A 22075-nucleotide genomic window follows, 5' to 3' on the forward strand; every position below is an offset into this window, starting at 1 on the left:
TACAAAATTTTTGCCAACTTGGTGGGTGAAAAATGGTAGCTCACTGGGGTTTCAACTTTTAACCTTTAAAAGTTTTAATCCTCATTTCTCTTGTAACGAATAAAGTTTCTTCGAATATTGAAATGTCATCTGTATTTTCTTTTCTCTGTACTGCTTTTCCATATTTTTGATCAGTTTTTTTCTAAGGGTTGTTAGTCATTCTCTTATACATAAAGGAGGTAGATACTTAATGACAAAAGTAACAAATATTTCTTCCTAAGTTTCCTTTAGACTTTGCTTACAGCATCTTCTGAAAAGCAGAAGTGTTTTATTTTGTTCATCTTTCGTCCTATGGCTTCCTTACTTGGAGGTCATAAAAGGATTGTCCCAAATTTGGTTCTAGTACTTGAATAGTTTCATTATGTTCCACTAAATATTAGATCCCTTTCAAAATTCTCCTAGAGTGTGGTGTGAACTGCGGATCCAGACTGCTAGCCAGAGCTGTCAAGACAACATCTTAACAGTCTACCTTTCCCCCACTGGCTTGAAATGCTCCCCTCATCAATATTTGCCCTCTTTGAAGCTAATTCTGGGTCCTCCGTCACAGTCGGCTGGTCTGTCTATGCCTGCGCCCGTCTGCTGCAATGAGCCAAGCGGCACAAGGCTCACGTCCGGTAGAACTCAGCCTTCTGCACGCTGCTCCTTTTCCTCCCGGGTCACAACTTCCCACCCACGCCATCAGGTCCTCAGTCACAAGACTGTGCCGGTGAGCGGGTGTGGCAAACATCATGAGTTAACTACAGAACCAGAGAGAATAAGGTACTATCACTAAGACACAATCAGGTAATTTCTATGTATCTATTAACACGTACTGGTAGTACTGTCTTACCGATAAAGAAAAGGAAACGCAGAGAGAGCAGGCACAGATGTCATGAGCTAACGGGCGCACACATCCCAATGAACACTGCCTTCCCAGTTCCCCAAGGGAAGCTACGTAACTGCCTCACCACTCCCAAACTCCTGTGTGAAATTAAAGACTATCCTGGTCTACTGCTAATAATCTGACAGGTTGTGTATGTAAATGGACATTAAAATCTTCTGAAAGTTCTACTTAAAGAACTGTGCTAGTTTTCTTTAACATTCTCCCTTCCACACTTTCTGACCACGGAGTATTTTGCTGTTGTTGTTGCTGTTGTTTTATGGGAATAATATCTGTATCTCATAAGGCTGTCATGAGGGTTAAGTAAATGATATTAACAAGTTCAGAAAATACAGGAGGTACTCAGTTCGCTTTTGATTACTGTTGCGAGTCTTTCTATTAAATGCAGTACAGTTCAACTATCTGGGTCATCATTAGCAATTTTCTCACTGTATACGAAAGGCAACTTCAATTCGTTTGAAAAACAGATTCCCCAAACAGTTATATAGTGCATGCGTGCATATATGTTTAGAAATGCGATTTCTTTTTCTGCCTGTTCGGAATATACTTTTTGAACTAATACCCTTGAAAAGAATTACTCTGTCGTTAAGTTTGCACCGGAACAAGTGTATTATAGTACATATTTATCTAAAAGTTCAGTTGAAAGAGGCTTCTACTGTATCTTTAAAAGAGTAATCCAAAATGAATAAAGGATAATCCAAAGGAAGTCTTTTTGTAAACTAAATTTAAGAAGTTTTCACATTTTTTTAACCAGTAGTATTTAATTATAAATTCGCTGAGCAAAAACTGAGTCTAAGAAAGCCTGGGAAGTCTCCAAGGGAGAAGGAAATAAAGCTGCGAGTCACTGCAGGTGGCAGGCAGTAAGCAATAAGGCAGCTCAGGGCTTCTTCCACAATGTACGTAACACAGCCCAGGAAACAGTCCTCTGCCACTTATGTTCTCACTAAAGGACCCATAAAAAAAGAGCCTGGTAATTTTAGATTACTAAACAGTTGTGCTGGTTAAATTTAAAATTGGTTAGATGGGCTTCCCTGGTGGCGCAGTGGTTGAGAATCCGCCTGCCAATGCAGGGGATACGGGTTCGTGCCCCGGTCCGGGAAGATCCCACATGCCGCGGAGCTGCTGGGCCCGTGAGCCGTGGCCGCTGGGCCTGTGCGTCTGGAGCCTGTGCTCCGCAACGGGAGAGGCCACAGCAGTGAGAGGCCCGCGTACCACAAAAAAAAAATAAAAATAAAAAAATAAAATAAAATAAAATAAAATAAAATTGGTTAGAGGGTACAAGAATAAAGAAGCTCATATTCCTCTGGTTAAAATGGAACATTTTATCAACGATGTTTAGCAAACAGATGAATGTCATTGGGAGTGTTGAACGCAATACATCACCAGGACAAAGAACACAAAGACCAATGTATACGAGGGATAAAGGTGTCATTTCAGGTCAATGAGGAAATGATGGGTTATACAACAAATGGTGTTCAGTCAATTGCCTATCACATGGGGAAGAATAAGTTAGACTCTTGTGGTCTTATACCATGCAAAAATAAATGCCATTTGGACTTTAACCTAAGGACACTAAATTATAAACGTGCTAGAAGAAAATACAAGAAAATATTTTTACAATCTTGATTTGAAAGAGCTTTCCTGAATAAAATTCAGAACACAAATGCTATAAAAAGACGTAGCAAAAACACTTCATAAAACTTAAAACTGCTATATAACATAACAGTCATAAATAAAGTTAAAAGACAGGGCAAAGAAATGGACAAAATATATGAAACATATATAAAATGATTAATATACAGACTACAAAATGAGTACCTATGATTAATAAGAAAAAAGATAAAAATCTTAAAAACTGGATAAAAAAACATAAGCAAGAAATTCCTAACTGGAGATCTACAAATGGTTATGTAAGCATTAAATGACTCTAGTAACCAAGGAAATACCAATTAAAGCCTAAGGTAACAGAAGGGCAAAATTTAAGAAGACTGGTAGCATTAATGAATGGTAAGGGAAACGAACGCCACTGGTAAGTGGCAAAGTTAGCAAAGGCTTTGGGAAGATGTTTGATGAGAGCCTTCAAAAGTAAAATACACACATACTCTTGGACTTAAGAGTTCACTTCTAGAAGTTATCCACAAGGAGAATCATTAAACCATTATTTATGGCTAAACACTAGGGGAGAATGTGAAACTAGATGTTTGCTTACAAAGGAAATGAGTTGTTAATTTACAATGATCCACAATGCGGACTTCCATACTGCTGAGAGGTAAGGGTTACCCTGCAAGCCTGCTTCCCAGAGTAGGAGCTGGTCTCCTACAGAGCTCCATGGAAGCCAACTACATCCTGGTAGGATGCTGGGAGGGCACGGCCTGATCACAGGGAAAGCAAGGGTCCGCCCCAACCACGAGTGTTCATGTGGTGCCAGAACAAGGCAAGCGACCTGGTAGGCCAGGCCACACGACTGCTCCCGCACAGCCCTGACCTCACGCCATCCAGGGTGGCCTCCCCAGGCCGTGGAGCCGACCCGCCCCGTGGTGCTGCCTTTCCCAGTGTGATGCCAGGCACCGCAACGTCCCTGAGTGTGGCTCCAGAGAACCACAGGTGGGACAGGTACAGAGACAGGCTGAGAGGAGGAGTAACGATGACATGCCTGTCTCTGAATCTCCCTCAGATGCTATGGAGGAAGCCCTGGTGTGTGTGTGTGTGTGTGTGTGTGTGTGTGTGTGTGTGTGTGTGTGTGTGTGTGTGTGTGTGTGTGCAGCTCATCATTCATCCTTATTTGTTGGACAAAAGCCATTCAACAAAATAAGGTACACCTTACGTACTACCATGGAGAAACTTCCAAGACACACTGTTAAGTTAAAAACAAATAAGGCAAGTCCCAGGTAAATACATCTAAGAATCCTTTCAGCTTTTGAAAACTATACAATATACTCATCTAGATACACAAATGCATTAAATGGGTATTAGAAGAAAGCCTAGCAAACTATTGATCAGGTAATTATATTTATGGGAAGGTTTCCAAGGCAGAGGGAACGTCTGCGTTGGCTCAGTATATTTTTGGATCACTTGGATTATTCATGAGAATATCTTTAAGTTTTACTCATGTAAAGCAGATACGATCAAAACATGCAGCTTAAAAACTGGATTGGATAGTATTATACAGACTGTAACTGTCATCAGCAATACAACAGTATGGCTGACATAAGTTGGTAATAAAAATGAAAATCAAGTGTAAAGATTCTCACGCTTACATAGACATAATTCAATTCGATGAACCAAGTAAAAGATTTAAGTAAGGCAAGTCAGGTTGTAAAGGTAATCACTTAGAAAATCAAAATGAAAACAGTAAAAAAAAAAAAAAAAAAAATAGGGCAGAGAGGAGAGGTGTTAGCGGTAAACCGGGTGCATGAGCTAACTTCCTGAGCTGTGACAACAACCAGATGCTGCCTATAAACCAAGAAACAGAGAATCAGCAAAGCGTTTAGGTTAATCTCTAGCAGGACAAAACCATGAATGATCACAAGTGGTTACGTCAGGGGAGCGGGGCTTATCCTCGACCTTTGAAATAAACAGAGTCCCCACTCCAGCTTTTCATTTCTACAAACCTACGTCCTTACAGCACAGAGTGTGAGTCTCTCCTTTTCTGTTAACTAGCTAATTTAGCAAAGTGAAATGCTGTGAAACCAGGAGAGGCACGCGGACGAGAGGCCTTCCGAAGAAAAGGGTCTTTAATAAAGCTTAGGCAAGTGCAGCCTGCCCCTACTGCTAAGTCCAAGCAGGCACTGGAATCGTAGTTGTAGGGGAGGCTAAGGAGGGCAGAGAGGAGCACAGAGACCCTCACCAGGGCCTGAACTACACGCAGGTGTGCGCTTACCGAGCTCTGGCTTGAAACAGTCAGCTACAAGTAATACTGCTTTACAATTGAGGATATAAATATATGTAGTAGTTTACTGTAGCTTTTCTAGTTGAAAGCTTTTCAAACTTCAGGTTATATAAGTAAAATTTTTACTGAACCAGAAATACATTTCACAACATTTCTGAGAGTCTGGGCCACACCCGAGTTTGCTTGGGACAACCTTATAATGTCAGAGAGACAAAAAAAATTTTAAAGGCTGGATTTCAAATACCCACAGCTTCTTCACACGTGTGTAAGAGCACAGTTCATTGGGGAGGTGTGCAGACCTGATCACAATAATTCACTACATGCCCACAGACTCCCTTGGTCTATTAGGGGCATGGGACGGGCTGCGACAAAATTTTAAATACTTCTCAAGTGGCTGAAAGGAGAGTGCATCCCTCACACCTGTTATACTGGAGGGGCCTGGCCAGCAAGCCACCAGGATTAGAGCGAGGAGGTGCGGCAAATAATAAGACAGAAAGTTTATTTTCCAGCCACAGGAAACAGTGAACTTCCCCGTCTTTGAAAGTCTCTTTCTCTGGCTCTAAGTTTATTCCTTACAAAGCTCAATGAGTTAAGTGTATACTTAGAGTAGATTTTAAATGCATACTTTATTTTGTAAAATTGAGTCCTGTCAAGGAGCGTTTAAACCTTTTATAATTGTAAAGTTATGTGATCCCTTTTGAAGAGAAACTTAAGAGAATCACTGATTACGAGGGGCCATCGAATTTATTTAGTAATCTACGTCCATTTTCACAGAAATGCTCCATGTAATCCATTTAACAATCATAACTGGTTCATTTCAGTCACTGCACACAGTGCTTCCCTTTGTCCCTTGTAAGTCTCTCAAACGTCTTATTTTAAAGGAATATACAGTACTCCCGGAAGACATTTTCCCATTTCTATTCTCTTCGACTGCTGCGAGCCCTTGTTCTGTGTGATAAGGCAATCTCCTCCGGGATCGGAGCTGTGTAGTTTCGCACCACGAGTGACAAGGACTCGACTTGAATAACTGCGGTGCGCAGGTTGTAATTATGTCAGCTGGAGTGTTGAACAAGGGGGCTGATTAATGTGCGCCCCGGCCCAGGCGCAGTCCCTATCAAAACCTCCGCACAGGCCAGCAGCGGGGACGGGCTAGAGCAGAAAGACAAAACACGCTGTACCGTCCGTGATGGATGAATTGCTCCCACAGTCTTCAGGCAGATGTTCCAGGACAGTATAATATACAATTACTCTGCCTTATCACTTTCCCAGGGACAATAAAGCTTCCTCCTTCTATAGCTCATGTGAGTGAAGGCAAAATTCGTTTTACTTTTACAGCACCGACTCACTTATCATGGTGCCTTGATTGTGCTTTTACAGCTGAAGCAGACATAGCTTCCAGTTTTAAACTAAAAAAGAAAAACCTTAAAAACAAAACTGGAGCCTTGTTCTGAATCTCTTTTACATCAGAACCCACACATTTTAGAAGACTGTTGTGTTAGAAATGGATACAAGGAAGGTAATATGTGTGTGTGCGTGTGTAGTTAAAAACAAGTACACATAACAAGAGGTAGGATTTGGATTCTGTAATCATTACATTCATAACGTCATTTTTACAGGCCATACAGAAATCATTAATTGGAAGGAACATGTAATTAATTTATATATATATATATATATATGCTGATATTGTCCATATCTTTCCCAGGCACAGAGCTCCTTGAGTCTGAGGGTACATTTCCAGTGACACACTTATTCACCGCCATTCCTAGGTGGCATCTTTGAGAGCCTTCTTCCTTAAGAAAGCTGTGTGAGCGGAGAGAAAAAGGAAGCTGCCCCAACTGTTTCAATAACACCTTGCAGCCAATGCTAAAATGAACCTATCTCAGGGGCACTGTGGTGAGTATTTCTATTACCTTTATTTGTACTCATGGAAATGGTGCCAAAAATTTGTTACAAGATGTACAGAACTATCTCAATTTGCAAAGGGAAATGTGCTTTTCATTTTTAAAGTTGAGAAACAAGCTAAAACCAAAATCTGAGAGGCAGCCATAACCGTCTTGTGGTAACCGTAATTTATAATGAAACAAAGCAGCAAAAATTCCAATAGAATCAAAGGAAATCCATACAAAATGCTAGTGAATGCAAAAGAAAAGCATACATCAACGTGTGGGGCAATATCTATGACTTATTTCCACTTTTTAGTGGTTTAGTACAACTGACACCAGCACTCAGCAGTTATAATACACCTTAAGTCATGAAAACAAATCATGTACCCTACCTCACCCTAAGGAGTGATACATTTGCTTTCTCTTTTCATACTACGCACACACTAACTCCAGTACCCACATGGTCCTTATTATTAACATTTCTCTTGGTAGGACCATTCCAGTAGAGTATATGTTTCTAGAAATATGGCAATTTGAAGAAGGCAGGGGTCAATCTAAAACAGTGAAACAGAAGTTTTAGTACAAATGGACATAAGAAGTATAATTGAAGCTGTGATTGGCAAAAGAGTTATACCATACCTATAATTATTTGGAAGAAGTCACGCAAATGAAAGGTAGGTAAAACAAACAGCAAGGGTTGTAAATATATAAGGGGGTCAGGTGTCATCACAATAAACGCCTGTGAGTTTCCACTGGCTTATGATGTCACTAGAGGGCCCATGAGATTTACTGGTCTTAGAAAAACCCTAAGACATTAGCAAACATTGTTTAGAATAAGTCATAGAAAAGATGTCACACTTTAAAAGATTACATTTAAGATGAGTGTGATTGCCCTGAATTGTTTGCTAGTGCCAAGCAAATTTTTGAATTATGTATAACAGTTAAAGTAATACAATGTTTTGTGGAAATAAATTCCTCGTGGAAAGCAAATAAAATTCCAGTGTTTGAATGTGTATGTAGGGAGGGCAGAACAGTCCCACTAACAGTCTCTATGTTCTTTGATTCAAAACTTTGAATACGACAGAGGTAAAAGTTGGTGCTGTGCGGTATCCCCAAACTGCGCGAGGGTAAAGATTCAGAGGTTTGAAGCCGCAGCTCTCCATCTCGCGAGATCCCAAGGTGGGAACAGCGGGGAGGCGCTGCTGATTCTTCAAAATCGTTATCGGCGCCGCTGATGCGTCACAAAACCCTCACCTGACATGCACCACCTGAGCCCTTAGGAAAAGGCACTGTTCAACTTCATTGTTTCAGCTGGCTCTTTCAACTCCGCTTGTAGGAAGTTCAGTAAAATTTTAAAAGCAATCTTCACCAAACAGATGAAAACAAACACGCAAATCCGATGTGCATCCAGCTCCCTGCGCATGCAGCTATCCCAACTCCCCAAGCGTTTTCAGGAAGCAGCCTTTAAGACACTCCTTTCAAGACCAGCGAACAAGTATCCTCACCACGTCTTCACCACCTCTGACCCCTCGCGTGCTTTCTGCTCCTACCCCTGTGCTAGGACCGAGCTTCCCCAGAGAACCCGTGCCGTCTGGGTGGCTGCAGCGGGTGCACTGCCCTGAGTGCTGCCTGCCCGCTGCCCGGAGGTCCCTTCCATATCTGGAGGCTACTTCTCAGTCTCTCTGACATTTCTCTTTGCCCCTCTGCTTTTCCGTTTTCTGCATCTTCCAAGGGAAATGCCAGTCGCATCAATGCTTTCAAGTTCCACATACACCAGCACTGACCTACACATCTACTGGCACGTTTCCATGTGGATATCCACGGACACTTCAAAGTCAATGCATCCAACCCACACACATCGTCATTTTGCGAAAGGGATCTCTCCTCCGGGAGTGAGGACCTGGTGAATGGCACCGCCGCTCACTCAGCAGCCCTGGCCTAGGCATCTAAAGGATGACATGCATCTTTCTGTCACCCTGTCCCCAAATTCATCCATTTGGTCACCGTGTTCGTTCATTCTACCTCCTAACAAGCACTGGAATCAGCCTCTCTCTATATCCATCGTGGCTACTGTCTGAGTTTATTTAGGATTAGTCACTTATTTCTGCCTACACCTTTGCAATTGTCCTTTAAATGCTTTCCCAACTCCTGCTGTGTCCCTCTCTGCCTCCTCATTTGTACTGCGTCGGTGATCACTGCAAAACAAATTGTGTCAGTTCCCTCCGGAAACTTCTCCACTGGCTATGCACTGCCTTTGGGGTAAAACTCAAACTGCCCGACATGGATGAAATGGCCCACAGGGTTTCCGGCCCCCCTTCACCACCTAATCCCATATGGCCTACAAGCCAGGCTTGCCGACATGAGAAGATAACTTACAATCAAATGAAAAATACAATTTGGGAGTGGAAAGTGGGACAGAATCTTACTTTTAATTAAAATTAAAGCTATCTGAGGTTTTTAGAACAAAACAAATGTCTCAAATTTAAGTGTCAACCACTTTTTACCTCAAATAATTCAATCCAAGAGATTAACTGATTTAGTTAAGCATAAGCACTAAAAGTTTACCACATTTTCTCTGTACGGGAAAATTCTAATTTGTTTTATGACATTTCATATTTCTTAAAAGTTGTAATTTAAGATGAATAAAAACCAAAACAATCAGGAGAGATATGACCGAGTTCAGTTAATCAACATGATTCAAAACTTAAGTAGTGAGAGATCCCCAAACTGTGTCACAACTGATATAAAAGATACAAAATGAGAGAGTGGGGTTGTTTAGCAAGATGCAAACTAAAAGAATTAAGACTAAGGAACTAAAGTTTAAGGGGTAAGAGGAAGGTAAATATTAGGTTAAAATTCCCCGTAGGCAAAAGCATCACATTACATATTATGCATATTATGTTACTGAATAACAGATTCTGGTTTATTTCGAGCACAGCTCACTATGCAGGAAGGAAAGGCAGAACACCATTTTCCAAAAAAGGAAAATATTCGGGAGTACTTCTTGTTATAGAACTTCTCACAAGCACAGTTCTTCTCATAAATAGGAAAAAGCCAACAAAGGGTTTGTGCTACATTCCCTTAATTAAGAAAATAAAGATGTGAAAGTGAGAAAAGATGTAATCTTGTTTTTACAAACATTCTTAACCTAAAGCCAAAACATACACAGGTGCTACCAGGAAGGCAGCATCTTATTCCACCCAAGGGGTCTGAGGTCTAGAAGGCACACTGATAGAGAAGCTGCCTCATACAGACCACTGGGTGCCCACTACGTAAACATTCCAAGTTTTTCTCTCCTTCTCCTTCCTTCTTCCAGTTTTTTACAGGCCCCAGAGAGAGGCAATACTTCAGAACATACTGAAACAAAGGATCCAAAACCAAAATGAAATAACTAAGATCTTAGCATTCTCACTGAACTAATGACAGGTGGTCAAACTTTTATACACATCAAAGGTATTATTATTTCTCTCAACCCCACATCTGACCTTGTGAAATTCAACCATATAACCAGAAGGGTGTGCCCGATGCTCCACTGACTGTTGTTCTAGATAATCCTGGTGATTACAGAGTTTTCCTAATAAGCTACACACTGTATGAGCCTTTAATGCTGGGAGATATAGTTACATAGTAAAGTGTTCTGTTGTGTGATAATAGCTCTAGTGTCTGAGGAATAACTTAGTATGCAAGAGACTATTGTCCCCCCAAAATTTTCTATTTTTTCATCTCTAAGACCTTTCTTTCTACCACAATATATACAGATATATCTACCTACCACCCAAGGGACTGTCCCTAGTAATTCCTTTTAGAAAGACCATGCCCAAAGACAGTGCTGGTCCTTTTATAAGGACTGGATTTGGGACTCAAAAACAGCAGGTTAAATAAACATGTTTATCTAGATTCTACTTTAAGAGATGACAAAGGGAATGTATGGTCACTTTGTGTTCAGAAGGGCTCTTTTAATTAATCTGTCATCTCAATGACGATTTCAGCTACATCAACAAACAGTTTACTTATAGTCATAAACAAATTATCTTAGATTTTTCTGCCTTTTAACGACATATGAACCAATTTATAATTTTTAATGCTATGGAAGCTATTTGTTTTCAAGTCTACAGATTTTTTTTTTTTTTTTTTACTTAACCAAGTTTTGGTAGATGAAAATTTACTAACAGTAACTAAAGGTCTGACATAAATACTGTGCTATATTAGCACATAGGCTTAAACAAAAATTTTTAAGTCTATGTACTTGGGTGTCTCAGGGCAGAGAAGAAAAGTATGAGTAAAATATGCTACAAATAAACATAACATTAGACATATACGTTAGAGAAAATAGAAAACTAAATCAAAGCCACAAAACCACAAAAATCTCAGAATTACTGAGTTTCTTTTTTTAATTCACTAATAAAATGATCAGAGAAAATTAGGAGGTATTTGTTCAGAAAGAATTCAATCTCTGCTGAAACATGAACGTTAGGAATAAAAAATACACTTACATACAGCAAAACTTTCATAATTAGGATAGAAAAACCTGAAAATACAATTATGTTTCTTGTTAGGGAACCCCTCAAAAGATCCCATGGAAACTTACCAGAAACATCTACTCCATGTGAAAGGTCGGTAGTACAAGTCCATAAAGTACCATCTTGACACCTGCTAGGAGAATCTTCTTAAGCGATATTTAGGCAGCCAATGACCAAACACGGTTCCGCAAACCAGCCACGATACTGACATCTACCTGTGGCTCCCTGAACTGGGTGAGGGTAGCAAGCAGGAAGCGGCCATCGACCAGGACAAGGACGACCAACAGGGTAACAACAGACACATCTGCCTCCCAGAAGAAACTGACCGCAAACAGAGGAAAGCCTTGGAATCATCACCATCCCAAGAAAAGTCTGCAAAGTAACTGGGCTTCGAGACTTTCAAACTAACCTTTCAGCCTATGACATCTGCTTTTTATTCCATTAACGGGATTAGCAGTTAAAATAGAGTAGAATATAAATAGATAACGAACAGACTTGATATTAATGAAATAATATTGACTGATGTTTTGCTTATTTTGGGGTGAGAATATTTACGATCTACTCTCTTAGCTAATTTCCAGTATTCAGAACAGCTCATCAATGATGGTCACCATGTAGTACATGAGCTCTTCAGACCTTACCCATCTTATAACTGAAAGTTTGTATCCTTTTACCAACCTCTCCCTGTTTCCCCCACTCCCCGGCAACCACTCTTCTGCTCTCTGTTTCTATGAGTTTGACTGTTTTGTTGTTGTTTTCAGGTTTTTTTAAGATTCCACACGTAAGTGATATCATGCAATATTAGGCTTTCTCTGTCTGGCTTACTTCACTGACAAAAAGTTTTGAATTTAAATTTTGTTCTGATATAACTAGGCTTGTGGCATCAATCAAATTGCTTCAAATATAAATTAATATTAGACATTTTCATTTCATTATTTTTATGCAGTGTCATTACTCTTCAAGAACTTCAAAATCACCCAAAAGAAATAAATGCTACCTTTGATTCTTCAGAAAAACAAATGTGTGCTGTTCATTTCGGTATGTATAATTTCACTTCTCTCTCAGTACATATGATGTTCTGCTACAAAGACAAAATCTATTTTTTCTCCTTGTTATTATTCAGGGCGAACCCAAGTTTGATCCGTCTATTGCTTCTCCTGCTACAACCTGTGAACCTGCACAGGAAACCAAAGGAAAATGGGAACCCTCAGGGGAGATCATCCACAGGGAGGAAATTATCCCCTGCAGAGCCAGTCCCCAAGTCAGGATGCTGCTGAAACAATGGAAGACAGAACAATAATCCCATCGTATACTGAGGCCTTAGTGCCTTATTATTTAGAAAAGCCTAATAAATGTAAAATGTTTATACAGCAAAATTATGTAAAAAGGCATACTATTATCTAAGACCTGAAAGTTTTCGTAACTGAGACACTTTATGGAAATACGTATTTGAGAAATTAATACAAACTTTAAAGGGAAATAAAAATTTATTATAATTTTTTATCATTACATCTTAAAACTATCCTAAAAATGCTTCCAGCATCATGTAAAGTTAAGACAGAATTCAATTAAATTAAAAGTATTTTTTGACAAAAATTTTCTAGGATACACACACACACACACACACACACACACACACTTCAAATGCTTGTGACAAACACTAAATTTTACCTAGTCTGGTCACATGTGTAAAAACTTACCAAATGTCACTATAAGAAATACTAAACAAAATATTTAGAAGAGTGATAAAAGAGATGTTGGGGAACACCACAAAAAGTACATTTTTTGTTGAGACTCCACTACTTGGGTCAAAGGGTAAATCAAATATTCTTAGCCTCCCCTCATCTAAAAGGAATGAAAACTCTTCTTGAGGTCAAAACCTGGTGCATTAATGACTCTGTGGAATACACTGGCCAAGAGCTAAGTAAACCATCAAGTAAGGAGAAGAATCAGAGTGTATTTCCAAGTTCAGCAAAACAATGGGGGTGAATCTTTAATATGAAGCAGGATTTATAAATTTTATTCCTCAGCTCTATGATATGTCATATTTCTAACTGGAGTTATAATTTAAAATAATAAAAAAGAATAGTGAATAAAATGAAAAGTAGAACACTAAAAACTACTTTTTAAAAGAGTGTGAGTAACACTGGCAGTACTGAGGCAATTATGCAGTTGAGCAGAAATCTCAGTCTTAAGGAACAATGAAGGTATTCCAAGATCAATAACAGGGACACAATAAATAAATGATCAAACTGCAGACTTTGGCCTGAATTTTAGTTTTCTTTGATTTACTAAATGATATTTAAAGTGTCATATAAGATTATCCTTAATATTTTTAATACTGCAGGTAGAATTTTGTGTTACTTTTCATGACTTATCAGTGGTCTACTGTTTAATATGCATTTATTAACCTTAAAAAATGAAAGCCAATGAGAAGGTGAGTTTCACGTAAAAGAAAGCCCAATTACAGCCAACTTTAGTGCAAATCATCTAATCTCATGTGAAAGCTAGTGTCATCAGTGGAACAGAGTGCAGCTTGATATTCATAAACTCCATGGGGAAATAAGGATTTACATTATTAGAAAGGGTACTTACTATAACATATTAAAGTTTTTTCTATTTCTTTCCTTAATAGAGAAGCAACAATTAAAACATAACAAAAAAATAAAAGTATAGAAGAATGTTAGATTGTTTCCATTTTAAGGTAGAAAAAAAATCTAAAGAAGTTGCTGCATAAATAATATGGTAGGACAGCGTGCTATGAATCTAAATTTATGCTTCGAAATTATAATGAATACTAATTAATAGTGAAAAAGTTTTGGAGCAATGATGGAATATACTGATCTATAATGGATTAGAATTTTGGATATCTTAGACAGTAAAAGCTTAGAAAAAGGGTACACGTTTACATCTAAACAGAATGAGATGTCACTGCCTAAATTAATAATGCAAACTTGAAAAATAGCCCCAGGTTCAAAAGACCAATTATAAAATTCTTTTGTAAACAAATCTATATTCACATTTTTCATGAATAATTATAACTACTAAAATTTCGCCACTAATGTTCAATTTATAAAATGAAAAATATATTTTCAAATGAAATTTAAACAATACCTCAGTTTCTAATGATGGTAATTTACCTGCAAATAAGTGTTAATAATGACAACAACAGGAATACTCTACAGGAATCATGTTTATCTATTTATATTAAGCAGACAAAAATCTAAATATGAAAAAAGTATTTAAATATTTTAAGCAATAAAATATTATGGAAAGATACTGATAAGACAAATACGATCATATTTTCTCAGGAAATATGTGATCATCTTATACATACTTTTATTCTACAGAAATCATACCAACTCCAATTTCTTTATCTTGGGAAAGAAGATACTTTGCTGTTGTAAGGTAGATATGGTAAGCATCTTGTTCTTCCCATGCTATGCAACCAAAACAATCTTTATGAACTTAAAACTATCTGCTCATTCAAAAATCTTATTCTCCTCAACAAGAAAACAAAGGTATCCATTGAAAATTCTACATTTCATTCACGGTCACTAACTTTAGGAGTGTTCATATATTTGGAAGTTTTTCATACTCCTGGTCAAGTTAACTTGTCTTTTGTTCATTAGTAAAAGCAAACCCAACCTTGTATATACGCAGAATGAGAAAACTGTCCCGTGAACAGAAAGCGTTCAAACTATTTACTTTCAATAATATTCAAATTATTAAAAAGGCTTAAATAAAGATAAAATCACCCTTTTATCAAGGACTTTAAGCATTTCAACAGGAAATTTGACAGCAATCACTAGATGTAAACATCCTGAATATTACTTCATAGGAGAGTGGCAACAGGCTTAGAGAACACCGGCTCCCTTTCGCGACAGTGCCTCACAGAGGTCTGATACGGACGGGGTCCAGCTGGGTCCAACGCACTGCTCAATGGACGCGATGCTACTTCAAGGTGATAACTTGGGTAGGGGACAAGTAACACGACCTCGACCTTTGCAAAAGTATAATACCATTTCAAGCCCAGAAAACCTGAAATACTTAGAAATATGTTCATGCATACAGAGACCTGAGTGTACCAAAACACAGTACTGATCAGCCAAACAAAATTCACATCCTAATCTTTGTAGTACTACTATTAATAGCCTTAAGTCATACTTCTATAAATTTCTTCAAAAAAAATCATGGACACACACAGAGATTTAGATAAAAGTATTTTTGGAGTAAAAACCTGAAAATGGCATAAATGTCTAAAAATTTAATAAAGTTATTATTGTTTATCAATCTAACTTGAGGCCATGCAAGTATTAAAATTACATCGAAGAAAAGAGTGGTTTTCAAACTAGGCCTTTTGAAACTCTAAGGTATTTCAGTAATTATCTAACAACTGATTTGGAGTTTCTTTTTTTTAACAACTTCAAAAACTGTAAAAAACAACAACAACAACAAATCCACCATGGCATGTACTATAATTTTCAGACACTAAAGACCTTCAAGGCACTGAGACTCTTGCATTACCTCACTGAACAGTATCTTGAGGTTTGTCAGGTCAAGTGAAACCTACAACCATCTGAAGCCCTAACCTGAGAAGAGAGTGAAAGCAAGGGCTGCCGTGCACAGCCGAGCTCTGGAGAAGTGACCTGGTGTGCTCCTCACCGTACGTCAGCAGTGCTCCCGAAGCTCGTACCCAAATCATTTGTCTTTTGTAAATGAGCAAGAGGCTGAAAGGCTGCAGTGAGCCTCAAAAGCCTGAGCTCCTGACGACCCGCCCCTGCTGAGCGCTCCCTGCAAAGCCATAAACTGGACCCCAAGGCTAATCCAACAGCAACTGTTAGCAAGAACTGCCCCCATTTGAAAACTTTTTGCTTGTCAAAGTCTTATATGATATTCGTTAGTGTTATAATAAGTGAATTACAGACTGTAACTCTGAAATCTGTAACTGGTAGATACCACTTTTATCTATTTTATACATGGGGTCTGTATAAGACCTTGTCTGAGGTAACAGTTCTACGACTTAAAAATTATAGTTTGAACCACAGTTACACAGGATTAATGACATAAGGTGGTTATACAATTTGTTAAGTGTGAAAAATAAAATTTATAATGAAAGGGCTTCCCTGGTGGCGCAGTGGTCGAGAGTCCGCCTGCCGATGCGGGGGACGCGGGTTCGTGCCCCGGTCCGGGAGGATCCCACGTGCCGCGGAGCGGCTGGGCCCGTGAGCCGTGGCCGCTGAGCCTGCGCGTCTGGAGCCTGTGCTCCGCGACGGGAGAGGCCGCGGCAGTGAGAGGCCCGCGTACCGCAAAAAAAAAAAAAAAAAAAAAAAAAATTTATAATGAAGGAAACCACCAAAAAAACCAATGATTCAAAACAGGCATAAAGTACAGACTGAAAGAATATAATCCTAACAGCTAAGAGTGATAATTAAGGGAAATTTTTATAAATTTGTAATTGTTTTCCTGTGTTTTGCAGGGAAGGCAACTACAGTATGACCTCTAATAAGGAAAAACAGCATTCAATAATGTTTGTTTTTTAAAGAATTCATATTATCAGCTCCTTAGAATTTCTATGTCTACCTCTAATTGGATCACCATTTTATTAAATCTCAAAGAAACACCAATCTAGTGTTAGGCAAAGACAGAACTGAGAAAATGTGGAATGAATGAATAATTGATGAATGAAATATACCCGTAATATGTCTGTACTATTAGATGACCTTCAACATAAAACTTAATGCAATAATGAGGATAATAATAGAGACTGTGGCAATATATTTACTGAACACACAGGCTATATCCACAGGAATACAAAAATCTATTTCTCAATGGAGGCTTCAGGTTTAAGGTGTATATTCTGATACGTAACAAAGGCAGGCTGCACTGAAGAACTACCCTCAACGTTTCCACATCTTCATGCACAACAGGGCCCGTGAGACCTTCAGCCGCACAGCTGGGCTGATCAAGGCCCTAAGGAGATGTGCCCCTCAGCTGCCTGCGCACCCCATGGTGTCTCACAGACCACAGTGAGCTCTGAACTCATGCTCGCAGGCCCCCCCCACAGCGTGATCGAGCCGCAACCTACAGCCACCTTTCATTTTCCACCAGACCCGGGATACAGAGTAAAACAGGGTCATTCACCACTCCTGCTTCTCTGCCCCTGTGCTTTGCGGCCTCCGTGAAGTCACTCTGCAACCTGGCAGATGTCACTTAGCCGCTGTGGCCTCCGTGAGTGGGCGGAGCACTCATGGCCGCCAACGTGCTCTCGGCACAGAAATGCCGCGCTGCACCATCACCTCCCTGCATCCTCACGGAACACACGCGTGAGTGAAAGCTACCCATCTTTTAAGCCACGGCTGACACGCTTTCTCCTCTAGCAGGACTGATCTTGTTCCTTCTCTTTGCACTCCCCTGGCGTTTTTAAATACCACTGATATCTGTACTATAAATATTTACTAACATTACCATTACAAGTCACCCATTATGCTACAATATCCTTAAACGAAGGAAGCATTTCTTACATTATCTTCATTGTCTAAATGAGTGACTCACTCACAGTAGATGAGATGCCATATGCATTGAGTAACTGATTAATTGGATGGTTCCTTACAATCACTTGAAAGTCAGGTGCACCAATGGACTATAAAACCAAAATGTGGGACTTCCCTGGTGGAGCAGTGGTTAAGAATCCGCCTGCCAATGCAGGGGACACAGGTTCGAGCCCTGGTCCGGGAAGATCCCAGGTGCCTCGGAGCAACTAAGCCCATGCGCCACAACTACTGAGCCCACGTGCTGCAACTACTGAAATTTGCACGCCTAGAGCCCGTGCTCCGCAACAAGAGAAGCCACCGCAATGAGAAGCACGCGCACCGCAACGAAGAGTAGCCCCTGCTCGCCGCAACCAGAGAAAGCCCGTGCGCAGCAACGAAGACCCAACACGGCCAAAAAAAAACCCCAAAACCTAAATGTTAAGATTGTAAAAAATGGAAAAGTATTCTACATTTTTAAAAACAGTCACCAAAATTAGGTGGTGTAATAAACTCCCACTCTTAATATATGAATCATGCTTTAAATCATGCTAATTCACGTTAATCAAAAACACAATTCGTTTATGGTGAGTTTAACAGGATTTTCACCCACCATGATGACCCACTTGATTCCACTTGCTTCATAATGGATTGTTACCTGTAGTCACACCAGGGGCACCTGTAGGGCTTCTCTCCTGTGTGTACCCGCTTATGCCGCGTCAGATGAGATTGGGTCGTGGAGGCAAAGTTACACTCATCACATTTAAAAGGTTTTTCTCCTGAAATATATCAAGAAGAGTTGTAGATGAATAATTACAAATATTGGAAATGAAGGGCTTAATCTGTTATGAACAATTAAAAAGACACTCATTTCCGTGAAATTTTAAGACTACACATACTTAGGATATTTGAATATTTATTCACAGAGTGAGAAAGTTAGAAGATACCATTGATTTTGATTTCTCTATGAGAACAGAAGCAAGATATACATTATGCAGTTCACATGTAACTTATACAAACAGGATTCTAAATTATCTAATCTAAATAGAAACACACAGTGAAGCACTCATCCAGATAAAAACATAAATATCAGCTTTGGTTTAGCACTGTATTTTGAGTCATTTAACAAACTTAGATTAGGGCCATTATAAAAATCTCAGTGAGGTTAAAACCATGGAAAAGTATGTAACAAAGATATACTTTGAATACACAGTGTAAAACTTATTAAAATCTTAAAGTTAAATATGAAGGAAAAAAATAAAACCAAGCGATAAATTGACACCAATTTGAAAAGTGTTATTAGAAGTAAAGAGAAACTATAATTCACTAAATTGAGTAAAAGGTAAAGAGGCCTCAAAGAAATATTTGAAATAATATTTAACAGCCCTGTAAATTCCATCTCCCCTGTGTAGATACACCTGATCTCTCTGCACATACAGCTCACCCCTGTGCTGGTTCAAGGACCTGCCCAGGACTCACGGCCCTCTGATCAATACCTTTCTCTCCTTCACACACAAACTCAAAGAAATCAGGTCTGACTGGTTTTTAATTCCACTAGCTGCACTGGCTGGTGAGCACCTGAGATGGGGTGATTTAATTTTAATTGCTGTAAATTTAAAAACTGATACTGAATTCACCTGTTGAAAAAATGTTTAAGTCTAGAACAGCTTGGGAATGAGAATGTACTTTTTGACATGTAAGTTTTATCAAACCTAAATACTGATCATGAATTACAGATACAATATTTGGCCTCTGTATTGAGATGTGCTGGAAGTGCAAAATACACACCACATTTTAAAGTCCTGGGGGGCAGGGGGGGAGAAGAAAATATTGGTAATAATGTTATATTGACTGCATGTTGAAATGATAATAATTTGTATTTGTTTGAATTATCTATTTATAAAAAATAACTTCACCTATTACATTTTCCTTTTTTTAATATGGTTACCAGGCAACTTAAAATGATACATGTATAGCTCACGTTACATGTGAACTAGAGAAAACCTCACCATCTCTTCTTTAAAACACAGTTGTGATATACAGAAATACTCTTGTCAAGAGACATTTTTCCTGAGAAATTTTACATATAGGATGGATTAATTTTACATATGTAACTCCACTTGTTACTTATTTCCCATGTTTTTGTAATAGATTTGTAAGTATACTAACATATAGAAAATGAGGGATGAAATATCTTGGTTTAAAATTACGTCTATTCGGCTAGCAACAAAACTACGTCTGCCCTGAAAATTAGACTGTTTAGAAATTTGTCCTACATTCTCTACGCCTGTTCATATGGCCTTGCCCATAACTGCAGTGATATTTACTGAATGCACACACATCTCATCTGATGGCATTTTATCTGTCATTGCAGCCCAGGGAAGCAGTTAGAAGAAGCCAAAAGGACTTCAACCCCAATCCAGGTTTTGCCATATTTCGCTCCCTACCTGGTGAACCCCTGAACAGGATCAGGAGGAGAGTACACCGAACGTGGAGATAATTGTGAGCATTAAAGCAGACAAGGCACCGGTAAGATACTTAGGAGGATGCCCAGTAACCAGCGCTTCGTCACTATGGGGACAGGACTGCCTAAATACTGGAGACTGCAAACTACTGTCACAAAGATGAAAGAAGCAGCACACAAATGGCTCTCAACCAGAGCTCATAACCAATAACAAAGTAAAAACCTATAATATACATAAAATAATGAACGGCTTTGCAAAGTTAGTGAACTGGACGTAGAGGTATCATTTAACAGATCCTACCAGGGAATATTTGACTTATTCTTGTAAAAAGAAGACCGTATACAAAGCAGAGTAAAAATCTTGGAGTTGAGAGGGGTTTTTGTCTCTTTTAGCCATTTCCCATATACTACACCCCAATCAAGTGGTCACCCAGGGTCAGCCTAAGTAACTCTTTGTTCTCAGTTTCTAAACCGCTGGTCAGGTCACTTAAATTGCTATAGACAGCTCACTTGTACTGAACTGACTTACACAAAAAAATAAATTTCACGATGATGGCAGGTTTTGCTTTTATTTGAGGGATAAGCCATGATCTTCGAATTGCACGGAGTTAATATAAAATCGCTCAATCTCTTCACATTTGACACAGGAATATTCTATGTCATAGAAATATGTAAACCTTCATACACAAGCATATCTGAAAACTTCCTCATTTATTATAAAGACTGACTTGCTCACTAAATTCAATTAAGAGTATCTTAGCTGTACACCGATGTCAAAGAATAGTTCACATGGAAAACAGAAACACAAAGGGAGGCACTCACCTGGATGAAAACACTCATTATTAGTTACTTCAGTGCCTTGACATCACCTGTCTAGACCTGACACAGGAGGCAGAACGGAGCTCTCACCACCATCAAGTAATGAACATTAAGCAGCGCCACAGAGGTGTCCCTGTGCCCTGTCCATCCACACACAAGCGTTCATTGCTTTCTGTCGCTATGTATTAGTTAGTGCTTTCTAGAAATGTACACACATGGAAACACGCAGTAGGTGCTTATCTTCTGTCTGGCCTCCTTCTCTAAGCTTTATTTTGTGCTTCACTCCCGTGGCTCCAGGTGTAAATACTTGATTTACTTTTGCTGCTGAGCTGTAGAGTAGTATTCATTACATGAATGTCATGTGTATCCCTTGATATGGTAGGTACGTATGTCACTTTGTAAGAAACTGCCAAACTGTTTTCCAAAGTGGTTTCACCATTTTATATTCCTCCTAGCTGTGCTTCAGAGCTCCCATTGCTCCAAATCATCACCAACATTCAGTGTGCTTAGTGTTTTAAACCTGAATTTCTCTAATGATGATTTGAGGACAGTTTCATGTGCTTATGTGCCATGCATTTATATTCTTTGGTGAAGTACCTGTTCAAATATTTTGACCCTTTTTTAGTTGGCTGGTCTCTTAAAACTGTGTTCTGAGAGCACTTTATTTACAGATACAAATCCTTTATAAGAGTTATGATATATACATATTCTTTCCAGCCTGTGGTTTGTCTTTTCATTCTCTTCACAGTGTCTTTTGAAGAAAAGTTAATAATTTACAAAGTTTTCAAGTTCTCCATTTATAATTTTTCAAGTTATGATTCTTTTCATTTATGAATCAGGCTTTTGATGTGCTGGTATCTAAGAAATCTTTGATAATCCATGATCACAAAGATTTTTCCCCTAAATTTTTTTAGAATTTATATAGTTTTAAGTTTTATATTTAGATTGAGTTAATTTTTGTATATGACATGATATATGGATCAAATTTTATTTTGACTGCATATGGATAGCCAATTGTTCCAGCATTATGTATTGAAAAGATTAAACT

General features: G+C 38.8%; 1 protein-coding gene across 3 annotated transcripts in view; it reads right to left on the reverse strand.

Moving 5' to 3' along the window:
* ZNF407 (zinc finger protein 407) overlaps positions 1 to 22075 on the reverse strand; it is a 414468-nt gene that overhangs the window by 154713 nt on the left and 237680 nt on the right. For all 3 annotated transcript variants that reach the window (XR_010836938.1, XM_067015316.1, XM_059039468.2), the window contains exon 7: positions 18403 to 18523. Coding sequence is in view for 2 of the 3 variants with exons in the window: in XM_067015316.1 (XP_066871417.1) it covers positions 18403 to 18523 (121 nt within the window). In the remaining variant the exon portion in view is untranslated. The remainder of the gene's footprint in view (positions 1 to 18402; positions 18524 to 22075) is intronic.

The sequence above is a fragment of the Kogia breviceps genome, chromosome 15 (genome assembly GCF_026419965.1).
Source record: "Kogia breviceps isolate mKogBre1 chromosome 15, mKogBre1 haplotype 1, whole genome shotgun sequence".
NCBI classification, from domain to species: domain Eukaryota; kingdom Metazoa; phylum Chordata; class Mammalia; order Artiodactyla; family Physeteridae; genus Kogia; species Kogia breviceps.